This window comes from Chaetodon auriga, chromosome 19 (genome assembly GCF_051107435.1).
Source record: "Chaetodon auriga isolate fChaAug3 chromosome 19, fChaAug3.hap1, whole genome shotgun sequence".
NCBI classification, from domain to species: Eukaryota; Metazoa; Chordata; class Actinopteri; order Chaetodontiformes; family Chaetodontidae; genus Chaetodon; species Chaetodon auriga.
In genome coordinates this window covers 15170984-15184457 of record NC_135092.1, presented here as the reverse complement: position 1 = coordinate 15184457, position 13474 = coordinate 15170984, and the positions used below count along the sequence as shown (strand labels likewise).

At 39.9% G+C, this 13474-nt stretch overlaps 1 protein-coding gene across 1 annotated transcript in view; it reads left to right on the top strand.

Annotated features, from left to right (window-relative positions):
* brinp1 (bone morphogenetic protein/retinoic acid inducible neural-specific 1) overlaps nucleotides 1-13474 on the top strand; it is a 112492-nt gene that overhangs the window by 50466 nt on the left and 48552 nt on the right. Inside the window, exon 3 of the mRNA XM_076758512.1 lies at nucleotides 2469-2659. Within this exon, the coding sequence (XP_076614627.1) occupies nucleotides 2469-2659 (191 nt within the window). The remainder of the gene's footprint in view (nucleotides 1-2468; nucleotides 2660-13474) is intronic.

Here is a 13474-nt window from a genome sequence, read left to right as displayed (position 1 = left end):
CGTTAACTGACTCATGGAGTTAATCTCATCAAAGTTGAGGTTGTAGAATTGCTTCTTAAATCACTTTGTGTATTCTGCTCCCATTTGATTTCCTCAAGACTGACGTAAATACACATTTTAATGAGATTAAAAAGCAATATCCAAAAAGCAGAAAGAGCATAGCAGACCTTGGAAACATGGATGGTTTTGGATTGCAGTGTGTGTGTGTGTGTGTGTGTGTGCGCGTGTGACTCTTTGTATTTTTTATTTATCCGCATCTGTTTTTGGTTGATTTTTACATTTAACTTATACACATTTATTGAACGGAACTCAGATTTCAATTACAGCAGGCTTTTAGGGTTCCGTTATTGAAACAATGAAGCCTTTTGTTTGTGTTTGATCTGATGGAGCTTTTGTTGCACTTTAAGTCACACACTTACTGTAATTGGACTCATCATTCATAAACTAAAGTCTGCATCATTAAATATATCTAAATTCGATCAAAATCTAATTCCGAGGAAATGCTTTTAGAACTATCAGTCAGTAATTAGGAAATTACATTTTCCCCCCAGTATAGACAGGAGAATTAGTTTTGTGCTCGTTTCAGCAGCGTGGAGAGTGTAGACTCGTCTGCGTCCCGTCTGAATGGGTACTGTACATCTGTATGTATGCATACTCACACCTTTGAGGTAAAAGTGTGAGCACATGTATCACACATCCAGCCCTGATGACAGATCAGCTTGCACATACATGTATGTCTGAGGCTGAGTGTAATCCATATGGAAATAGTAACATTTGTGTGATTGGCAGAAAGAGCAGATGCTGATAAAAATCACAGCTTCCGATTAAATTTGCATTAAAAAGATTTCGAATGAACCGAGGCTTCAGAAATCCTCCTTTCCTTCACCTTTCCCATGAGAAAGACGCGCTGAATTCCATTGTATGAACCATTTGTTTTATATATCTAAATTTGTGTGCAACTCTCTATACGGACAATTTTACCACACAAAGAAACATACGAACATGAATGCCCCATCACTTTCAGTTGTGGGACAGGCATTAACCACTGACTCAATAACAGCGTAGGGTCTTTTGCATTTCAGACAGCTGAAGAAAACCTGGTGTTTTTATCCTCAGGGCAGGGATATTTGGTTTTCCTGTAACCCTCAGAGTAACAGAGAAGCCTGTAATGTCTGTCTGTGGAAATGTTTTCTTGATGTGTGTCTCAGCGGGTGCAGAAGCAAACATCAAGAACATCCACACAAATAGTTTACTGAATCATTTTAATATTTACGCTGTGGAATATATCTTTAACTGCAGTGGAAAACAACAAGGGTAGAACGATGCACAGTTTAGCAAGTTGTGCTATTGGTTTATATAATCCCTTGTGGGCTTTTTTGATTCCTTTTCCTCAAAAGTTCAAGTTGGAACTTTACGCAGAGAAAAGGCAGCCCCGTCTCCTAGAAAGTACATTTCTTCTATACAATTAATTTGTATTCATAATTATGTCGTGCTGACAAATGGAATCGCTGCCTGGATTGTGTTCAGAGTCAACATTTGCTTAAGTGTGTGAAACACAACATTTCATGTACTGTGCTGTAGTCACAACGTGGTGGACCGGGTGGATGGTGCAGGACTGTGATGGCAGAATCCAGGCTGAGGTTAGGTGAAGGCGACAAGAGCACTTTGGTTAAGTTTATGATTGCTGCTGACTTTTTCTGCAATAAAAAAGACCACGATCTTTCTCTAACATTAACAAAGTGCTTAAATAGAGTCATAAAAGAGTTCAATAATTCCACAGTCACTATGAGTGGATCGTGCCTTGTAAGATTGCCTATTTTATCAAAAAAAAGCAATGAAATGCGTTCTCAGTATCCACACGTTTGGAACTTGTCAGGTTTGGTAATTAACAACATTTCCTCATCACACTCATGAAAATACATAATTCTATCAGCATTACATTTCCTTCAAAATGCCGTTGCTGATTAGTTGCATATAAACTAAAGAATTTGAGACATGGCTTGAAAAGGACCTCGAGCAATTTAAATGACAACATACACAATCAAGAGATGAAACTTCCAGGTCAGTGGTTCAGAATATAAAAGTAAAAAGAAAGAAAGAAGATTTTTGCTATTAATCTCAGAGTGAAAAAAAAACAAAACAGAAAGCAAAGCTTCTGCATCACCAAACTCGATGTGTTTCATTGCGTTTTACTGTGTTTAAATGAATGTGACTGTGGAAAGCGCAGAGCTGCTTTATAAATTATTAAAATACTCCAGTCTTTTCTTAATGTGTTAATTGTCTGACAGATTGGACCACTAACAGATGTGTACCTTTTTTTTCCCCACAAATGCCTTCGATGAGACGGAGTGGTGCTAATTAACGTGTTATGACACTGTAATTAATGGTGTTTTACTTATATTGTTGACAGTGTGGTTGGATATACTGAGTAATTGTGGTGTGATAGCTGGTTTTCCTGTGATTATCAGGGAATTTGCACGTTGGAAGGTGAGGAACACAGCGATCGAGAGAAGGGACCTGATCCGGAACCCGGTGCCACTCATGCCTGAGTTCCAGCGCAGCGTACGCTTGCTGGGCCGCAGACCCTCGACTCAGCAGTTCATCGACACCATCATTAAGAAATATGGAACCCACATTCTCATCTCAGCCACCCTGGGAGGTAAGAGAGGTTCACTGCCTTCATTTGCTCTCTTCCATGCTTGATTAACAGTTTTTACACACTGGTTAAATGCTTTTTACACATAGTTTGTGGTTTGCTTACATGCTTCCTGTCAATGAAATTACTTCATTGGGAATAACAAATGTTTTGGGCTGCAAATATGGCTTGAGTTAGTCATTTTATGCAGCCAGGTTTCAGTTTTACAACAGGACTCTAAAGGACCATTAGGACTGCATCATATATATGGTGTTTTATCCAAATATAAGCGTGTAACAATATGTCTGAGTCTTGTTCCTATGGTGGATGAGAGGAGGTGGAATATTTCTAAACTGAAAAGCACAACACGTATCTGTGCAGAGAAGTCGTATTAGGTGCTAAACTGCTAGTTGTGGGTGTTAATGTTTAATGTGAATTGTATTAATCAACAATAATAATATACGTGCAACAAACTATAAAACAAGACAGAACCCTTTCAACATGTGAATGGGTAAATATTTCTCTCCTCATTTGTACACATAAATATCATTATTCAATGACAAATGATTGTACTGTGAAACTGGAACACCACGGTGTCCAAGATTACTCATCTGCCCGTTTGCAACAATGTCAAAACAGCTCGGTGAAGCAGCTTGGGGTCAAGTTGTTCTCCTGGGTGTTGAAAAACTCTCCCACAGCAAAACTGCAGCTCCATCACGAGAGGGACGGACGGAGGAGACCAGATACACAAACCAAATGACTTTCTTCCAAAGCGAGATAGAGGCAATTTAAAGTGACCAGCAGTAGGCTTACTGAACCATTTCATAAGACATCTTGGTGCCAGAGCAGCACTTGCATCCATAAAGCAAAACTGAATGAACAAAGAGCAGCACTGATGAATGAGCAGCAGTTTCCAGTCCATTTATTTGATGACAGAGTCCGTCTAAACGTTCAGTATTTGGCCCCACAACCTGAACATTTGTCCAGGAAGGTCTAAATTTGCTGCTGTATGAGAAGTAAATGTAACAGAATGCAAGACCTACATTTGAATATATAGTGAAGCCTATATTCAGGTATGTGCCAGTTGTCCGCGTTGGTGACTTGCAGAGTATCGGCTGCACTGACCAAAGGGAAGTATCACTCTATTCTGAACAGGCATTTCATCTCGTCTGGCTTAAGTGGATTTTCCAGCAGGACAGTGATGCAAAACTTGCATCAAAGCTAGTGTATGACAGAACTATCTTATATCTGCAGTTGCCAAACTCCATCCCCACTGAACACATGTGGGCCCATGTGAAGAGTGAAAAGACAAAACTGTAACACCAGAAAAATAATGGGAATTCTTGCAGCTGGAAGCTATCATCCTAGCAAATATGCACTTTTAATGAATAATCTTCTTGCATGAGAAATGATCAGTCTGTATCTAAGACCTTATGCAGAACACAACTTTAGGAAAAAAATGTGAAAATATGACGAGCCATATTCAGACCACACTGAGGTTACATGGTGGCTTAGCCAGCAGACCCGCAGACAGTTTTATACTGGAAGGTTAAACATTGCATATGAGTTTCATTTTGTTCACATAGCCAGCAGGTATTTTAGCTCTTGACCATCCGTAGGCTGGCAGTCAAAAATCAAAACTGACATGTTCACAGAGGCGATATGAAGCGTTTGCAATGCAAAAAACAGCCAACATTAGCTTTCAGTTGCCAGAGTGTGTGTTGCCCTCAGAGCAGAATTCTAAGAAAATTTCTCACAGCCTTGTTTACTGCCCCAAGCAACGTTCGATGCAAATAGGAACATTATGTGATTAGTAGTTTTACGTTTTACATCTACGTGGTGTTCTTTTCCATCATGGGTAGTCGGACTAAGTGTGCTAGGGCTAACAACATGTTGATGACAGGAGTCCAGGAAGTCTTGGAAGTCGATAATGTTTGTAATGTTTAGTATGTGTTTATTGTCTTTTTAACTCCCTGCCCTGAGACCACAGATGCAAATTAGCTATTTTAGCTAACTCTGGTATAGAACCAGTTCTGTACATGGTCCTTGTCAACTAAACTAATAAACTAAACTAAAGAAATTCATCTTCAAAAACAGCTGCCTCAGTGCACATGGCTCTGACAAGACAGCTTCAATTTCATTCACAACTCCCAAGACCATTACAGCCATACATATGGTAATTGAATTTTTTATGTACAGTACATACCAAATTTAACCCAAAGGTAATCTTCTTCATAAGTACTTGTGCTCATGGACCTTTCAGGTAAGTGTGGTAGGATGATTATCACATGCATTGCTCTGATTTATTCACAAGCACAGTCTTAACAACAAATAACAGAAACACTTAGCACATTTCAGGTAGCCTATGTTAGAGAAAGAGTACTTTCAGGTAGGAGACTGTACAGAAATGCGAGTTTCATTGAGGGAATTTTATTTTATGGAACCTGCTTTCAAGACCTTCCTTTTATTTTGGTAATGTTTTGGCAATAAAGCATCCCTCCCAAAATAATGTGACTGTAAGAAAATGTATAAGTTGCATTAAATTCCCAGTTCCAAAAGCTCAGTGTGGAAAGAGGAATAAATGCGTCTAATGGATGATTTCAGTATTTTGGATCTGCTTCCCAAAATAAAAGTTAAGCACCCCTGCTGTCCAAGTCTAAATATAAATGGCTTCTCCCTCGAATCTCTTATCTTATCTGAAGCTCCAAGGGACGCATGAAGGCAGCTAACTGTGATCACTTTGCCAATTGCATTTCAAAGATATAATTAGTAAGATAATCCGCTCTTTTACTCAAACCCTGTGTTATATAAATGTATGCATGAAACATTGCCAAGTAGTCACTCCAGTTGTGCAGAATGAGGTTTGTCACTGTGTTATCTCACAATCAAATGTCATTGAGAAGTACACATGATACTTTTGGCATGTTTTTCCTCTCTTCAGTCACACTGTACAGACATATTCCATCCTGTGAAGGGCTCATTGAATCATGAATGCAATATGGGCAACACTTAACAGCCGACAAAGGTCTTCATCAGGGTCACTGTCAGAAGGATCTTACACATCTATATTGTGTTACACTAATAAGAGGCTGCTTCTCTGTCAATGTACAAGCTCATTGGTCAAAAACAAGGAAGTAATGCATCATCAAAAGGATGGAGACAGAAGAAGGAGGCAAGAGGTAAACCTACATGTTAAAAAGAAGAGGGATATAATGCAGCTACCACATCAAGGTGAACCTAATCATTTCCTTACGCACACATGATAAATTCCTCAATGTATAACCTGGTCCACATTTTACTGTTCCTGCACATTGAGCAAGCACACGCATTGACTATGACTCAGCAGAACCATCAATAGCTCCATATATTGAAATCTTTCCATTATTCTCGAGCTAATATTTAACAAAAAGGAAAAATTTCTATCTCATGCTTCCTGGGTATTTCGTAACTTTCAGTTATACAATCCGAAAGGTATCGCATTGGTGTAGTCTGTAACCAATAGGCTTTCACACAGATAGAGAACCATCCTCCCACTCAACTCATAGCGTAACACAATGGAGTCTACTGCTGACATTGACCCTTATTAAGACTTGTGTCAGTCACAACGTGTTGGCTTTTTGAAATATATATTGCAAAGTGAAAAATAAAGAAATTTTAATCTTGCACAAATCTTACAGCGTGCCTTGGATTTGAAGGAGATCTGCATTTCACGTGTTTGTTTCACATTATATTCCACATGCAGTGAGCCCTTCAGAAGTACGCTTGAAGTATTCAAAGAACTCCACAAAGCCCCAGTAGCACTTGTATTCTCTTGTCGTCACTGTACAGACATACTTGAAACTTGCTACCCTGGTTTCATTTGTTTTAACATTTAGCATAAAAGATACTTTAGGATCAATGATGAAGAGCGTAGAGAATATGGCGAATTTTGTATCTATTGAAGCCATAATTACGCATGGATCTGTTCTGTTTCAACAAGAGTTAGAACAGAGCCTTTTGTCTAATCTTACAGAACAAATTGAGGCAGTTTTTGTATGTCAGCACTGATACTTCAACTAGAACCATAGGTGCTTAAACATTTAACACAAAAATGAAATCCAGTAGGAGACTTGTTTAATTTTAAAATTTTGCAGTCCACTTAATGTCAAACAGTAGGCTTTAATAATTCAGTTAAACTGTGCAGAGGAACATCAGGCGTGAAAGAGTCGCAGTGTGACACACACCACTCTGTAAGGTGATGCGTGCTGAGACACTAATTTTGGAATCTGGAAATACAATATTGAACTGAAGCATGATATGAAGATAAAATGTAATTAAGTGCGTCTAAGCTAGGAGGAACACCATCGCCACCGATGCACCAGGTGGCTAAAATTGCCACAGAAATAGTCACAGTATCATTTTCAACCACAGCATCCTTCTTATTCTCATCGTATTGCATCCCTTTATATGTTTCCTCTTTACATTTCTTGCCTTTCATTATTTTTCTAACCTCTGGCTCCTCTCCTCTACTTCTGAGTAATCACCATGTTATCAACCTTGGGACCATTTTGTTTCAAGTTATGGGTCAGCACACTCTTATCTCAATCTTGGGTTTCCCCATTAAAGACCACAGTTATGTGAACCAATAAATGTGCACACCAGGCTAGCGATAAGTACGAAAAAGAGGCTAATTCTCTCTTTAGGCACCTACACTTTGTGGTCTCAAGAGTCATTATACACTTGAGAGGGAAGAAGAGAATTCTCATTCTCACAGGAAACTTAAAGTTGAGTGGTCAGGTCTAAATAGCCCCATTAAAGGTCCTCTCTTCTGAACTACATAGAAATGGTTACAATGTATAACCACTGAGCACTATTGTGTCTTTTTTTTTTTGTCTGTTTTTCCTTTTTGAGTGTCTTGGTTGTGCAAGACAGCAAATGCACATAATGTGGCAATCTTCAAGTGAAGTGACTGAAGCATAATAGCTGAGAAAAATAAAGAGTAGTCACTTTTGGGGTATTTTGGAAGCATCACATCGAAATAAGAGCCACCTTTTTTATCTCACTTCCTCACTCAGTGTAGTCTTCATAACTGATTGAAATTGAAATAACCCTTATGATCCTTTCGAAAAAGTCTTATATTATAAAGTCGGGTGCTTTCTGATCTGGCTCCCTAACAGCAGGGGTCATCAACTGCATCTGTCCAAAGACTGTGGGGGCCTGATTTTCAAACAGAAATTGGAATTATTGTTTAATATTTTCACTTTTTATGAGCCTGTATCAGTGTAAACAAATAAACAAAGCACAACAAGGTCAGCACCAGCCAAGGAGACAGTCATTGCTCATTTCAAAACCAACAGTTCAACTACCAATCAATGAGTCCTTATCTCAACAAATAACTCTGAGAGCAAATAAAAATTCTCACTTAGGGACTCAATACAACCAATTTTCCAGCGAAAATAATTGCCTCTTGCATAGACAAGCTGAGTTATTCTTTGACGACTCCTGAGTAACCTCCCATAATACCAACCCGTCACATTCCCAGAGTGTTAAATATTGATGTTTTGTCGTGCTCCTAGGCATCTCATGGCTTTTCAAGAGTATCTGCTCCAGTCACCCAACACAATCGCAGCACATAGCCTTACTGCCAGAAAGCTTCTGTAGCATGTGGTTAATGCTGTGCAACAGTCACCATTTGGTTAGGTTTAGGCATGAAACACGACTGGGGCATGAGCGCTACTCTTCTGAGTGAAAGTCGTGTGTGTGTCTCCTTGCCTTCCTCCATTTGCGGACATCGTTGCTCGTTATACTATGTCACCTTGCTCTGAGTGTCTAATGTTGACACAGATGGGCTTATGGTGGCGTTAGTTGAAAGCCCAGTGCGTCTCATGTGGATGCTGAGGGTACCTTGTGCGTGATCACTCTCAGGATGGACTGGGCTTCTTCCTCTGGTGAGTCACGTTACATGTGTGCAATTTTCTGAATTCATTAATATTCTGCAGGCTGTATGGGAAGCTTTCACCATCCTACAGTTGGAGGTACCCTGTGGAGTATCTGAGCACTAGGCGCACTATGGAGCAATGGACGCAATGGACGGTATTAACACAAAAAGAAGCATGTCAATGCACCTGCAAAAAGCAATGAAGAGGACTGCAAGCTCACAAACTTTGATGGAAACAATAAACCATTTAGAATATTAAATGAACAGCTTTGCAATTTTTGTATGAAGAGGGAAATGCACTCAACACGTTTCTTGCACTTTTTGATGAAGCAAAACCAAGAAAACTCCAAAGGGCACCTCTAAGGTTCGGTCCAATTAAGGCATCTTAAACTACTTGGTTGTGGTTAGGAAAAGAACATGATCATGGTTAAGGTTTTTGTGGAAAGATGACCTTTAAAGAAATAAAGATTAGCTGTTGGGGTAGAGAGGGAGGACGAGTGTGTTGATGTCGCACATTTTTTTATGTCAGGTCATCCACCCTTTCTTCATCCTTTATTGATGCAACAGTAGTAGCAGAAGTTCATTTGCAAAAAACAGATAAAAGCTCTTCTTTTTGAAATGCATAAACAACACCAGTTTGATTAATATTCCTTGGAGGAAAGTAAATGAAAACTGAGTTATCTGTTTTTGCAAATGAACCCTTTTGCCATCGACCGTTTGAACAACTGACCGGCGCTGCTGTTTTTTCTCTTAATCCTCTCAACTGAGCATGCAACCTCGTCCTTTATCCCCTGTTTAAAACTAAAGCTCTAAGTTTAGTACAGTATTACTACTGGATTCTACAAATAAAGTGTGACCTTTTTAGCAATTTATTTTTTATTTTTTGCATTTCATTGTCCCTTGGCTTCTTTTCAGGCCAAAAACAATGGTGCCTGTGGTGCCTGGAAGCACCGGGCAGCAGCACGCAGTGCTCGAAGAACAAAAAACTCTCTTTGTGACAATACTCTTTGTCTTTGTCTGGATTTATGGAGCCACTCTTTACTGAATATAAAGGCTTCTATATTTTCTGTTGCCTGGGGAGAGGTACTGGCCCAGGGTGCAGCGAGGCAATGACTCACTAATTGTGCTGTGGTTGTTACACTTTAAAAGATTAATCAGATTTTATAGGTTCAAAGAATGTTTAAGGAGCTGAACATGATAATATCTGATTTACTTACAAATAAGATAACAGAAGTAATAAAAATGATAATATCCATTGTAACTGAAAATTGGACCATGTTAATTCAAAACTCCAGCTCTTTGTTCGTAAATGTTTGGAAATATGACAATGTAATAATGCTCCATCCCAACAAGCACTTAAGAGAGGAACATTGCCAGGTTCTGTTAACAGTGATTGACAGCATCCGCTTGAGATGTTGAATGAAAAAATTAACAATTACCTGCTGCTTTTCTGCTGTCTGAACATTTCAATCTCCTTACAACAGCTGAAGCTGATTTCTGGCTTGTGTGGATGCTTTAAAGAAAGCAGCAAGGGATGTGGGTTTTGAAGTGCAAAAACATAGGTATGACCCGGCTGCATCCTGGGTGCTCACTGCGCGTGGGAGACTTGAAGTTTGAACAGAGCAAATACATTTCAGTCCTCCCAACAAAAGACACCACCACTGTGAGTTAATGCTTCAGAACATCGCTGAAGTTCTGAAGCTGAAACTGGAAACCACATCAAAACAGCTTGACATAGATGCTTAACATCTCTCTTTGCCTCCAGCCACTGAGAAAAATACTGTAGGTGTAGTATGTTTATCGAGAGTGGAATCCAAAACCTTTCTGTGTGTCCAGGGTTTGAGAATGATGTCACTGCAAACCAAGCCTGTGCATGAATGTACAAATGAGGAGGGTGTTGCTGTCAGAACAAGGATAGATTTGCATTTTGCCAAAGCTGTGAGGAACATATTTCATCACATCTGTCATTCCCACTCCCTCATATGTTTGAAATCAGTTTTCCACTTCAAGTGAGAGCGCTGCTGTTTCACCGTGAATTCTGTGGTCTAGAGCATTTGAGTTGAGAGAGAGAGAGGACGTGCAAATGTTTACGATGGCACAGGAAGACAAATGAGACGATCGAATTCACTATGACAGTGATTTCTGAAGAGGTTCTTGTCCTGCACATCAGGCTGAAGAGGGCAAAAAGACAAACCTCCAGCTCTTGAAGGGGTGAAATGTAACATTTCTGCATTAAACTGTCTAAAAATGACTAGACCTACTGTATGTTCTATATTTTGTTGATTTGTGTACTTACAGTACATTATCCCAAATGTTTCCAACAATGTTCAAACCCAGAGAAATGCATAATGTTATTTAAGGTGAAGATGCGTTTCATTTGGTCACATCCCTTTTATCCCCCTCTGGTTGCCATAACTTCTGGGCAAACGTGAGAAACACCAGAGGATTCGTCAGCGAGTGAAAAAGGAAGTCGACAAACAAGATGAAAAGTATTGTGACTCAAAATTTAAGATATTACCACGTCAATGAATATTTCAGCCTGTGCCACATCATCGTTTTCATTGGCAGTTGTGGTGATTTAATAATGAAGACAACAACTCCCATGATCCCGCGCTACTTCACAACGCCATCAAAATCCATCTTTAGTTTTCATTGTTTTGATTGAGGGACCTTAAGCGGCAGAAGTGACATACTGTATATTTAAAGTGAGACTACGTAACCACGAAAAGAGACGAGTCGTCAAGTCAGTGAACACAGCAAAATCAACTTTTTTTTTTTGCTGAGGTTAGCTAACATCAGCATCACCATCAGCTATTGATCATACCAGATCAAGGAAGGTTGTATTGGCATAACTCCACAGTGATGAGCTCCCGCATAAAGATTTCACATGCTGGAGCTCTGAATACTCATTTCCCTGCTACTCTCGAGTGAGCACACAACCTATATGACTCGATCAGAGACCTTTTCAGCGCAACAGTCCCATGCATTCAGCACTGAAGAGGAAGAAGTAGTTTATCGAAATGACTTGTGGTCACTGAAGCTTGAGGCTGCAGTCCATATGCAGAAAACTGGCTGTGCCTTGGGTTGTAGTGGAGGACCACCCAGGGAAAGCTGTCACAGCTACCTTTTGCCACATCATACTTGAAACTTTGTGTAGCTGCTGTTGTTCTGATGCCAACATAAAAGGTACAGGGCATAACTGGGCAGTGAGAGTGTGGCTATCTCAAAGCAACAGCCCCACTTCTGTAATATCTCTTGCATAAAGCGAAGACAACCTAGTTATAGTTGAATAGAAATGTGGTTCCATTCATTCCTCTATTTATTTGTATGTGCTGCATGTATGCATTCATTATGTATTTTATTTTAGAGTCTATCCACCTGTTTTTAAGGAGAAAGAAAGAGCGATTGGAGTTTTCATACATTGCCATGGTGGGGTTTTACTGCTCTCTACTGTGGCATGTTGTGAAATACACAGATTGTGTTGGCCCTAGAACAGTCCTATGTTTTTACTTGTGCTAAACCAACAATAGCTAATTATCAGAATGATCAATTTGGTTCCCTATTGCCAAATTTGACCAAGATTTGAATACATAAAAGAAAGAATCAGGACGTTGGGACGTATTTGACTGTATCTGTGCATGTACTCTGTGAATCTATATGGTTTATGAAAGAATTTTGACAAAAGGAAAAAAACAACAACAAAAACATCCATTAGCTTCTTTCATCTGCGGTGCAGAAAGCAGTATAGTTTAATGTGCTCCATAAAGTGACCCACATATGTACCATTAACACCAAATGGAGCACTCCCGGCCATTCCATTACTTTAAAACCCTACTTGAACTCCCAACCCTCAGTGAAATCAGCATGCATGCACCTAAAAGGAAAATACGTATATATGTTCATTCAGTAGATGCACACTTTCCAACCCGTTTTCATTCCCAGGTCGTCAAATACTGAAGCTTTGGCACACCCCTCTGCGTCTCATACGGATGCACAAGGTACCCTTGAGCATCCGTATGAGACACGCTGGGCTTTAAACTAACTCCAATGTAAACCCATCCTCAGTGAATTTATGAGACGCTCAGAGCAACTGCTCCAGCTGTCCATTCACTCCAATATTAAGGGAATGATTGCATTTTCACATTCACTCTTACTGATTTTGAGGTGAAACAGTACATTGTTTTTAAATACCTCTCAGCTGTAAACACATGAGCTCTGCATGAGCTGATTAATTCTGGCAGCGTGCCAGTGAGGTGCCCCGTAATAATGTTACACAATGTATTACTTACAGAGAGGTGCACTCAGATTATTTTTTTAAAGCCTCGGAGGTAATGATTTTGCCTGACCAGCAGCAATAACCACAAAATATTTATGTACAGAAGGCCTCCTTTATGCGACACTAAGTTGCAATAGAGATTAAAAAAAGGGCATTTCAGCGGCTTAATGTGGCACCATTATTCTTGTGCAGTAGTGTAAGTCAAGTGTGTGTAAGTAACTTTGCTAACCCCCGAGGGAGAGAGAGCATGGTAGCGTCAGAGAATGGGGCCTCATCCCCTCAGTGCTTGTACTCTAACCAGGCATGAGACATTGGCCCTGACTTCTACCCACCCCTGGTCACGGTCACCACAAGTTAAGTGACCAACTCCAATGCATCGCCGGGGGCCAAATAACCATTCACATCACTAGAAACCTGAACATATGTGACACGCTGTTGAGCGACTTGCAGGCATATGGTTTGCCGTTTGAGCAGTAATCTTGGAAGGCAAGTGTGTGTGTGTGAGCTCGTGGAAATGAATTGGTGTTTGCTTGTTTGCTTTTTATGCGTCTGTTTCCGCTTGTAGGAATGAGAGATGGAAAAATGGGATGTGTATAGAATGAGCAGCTCAACCCTTCATAGTGTGTCAACAGACAAACATATGACA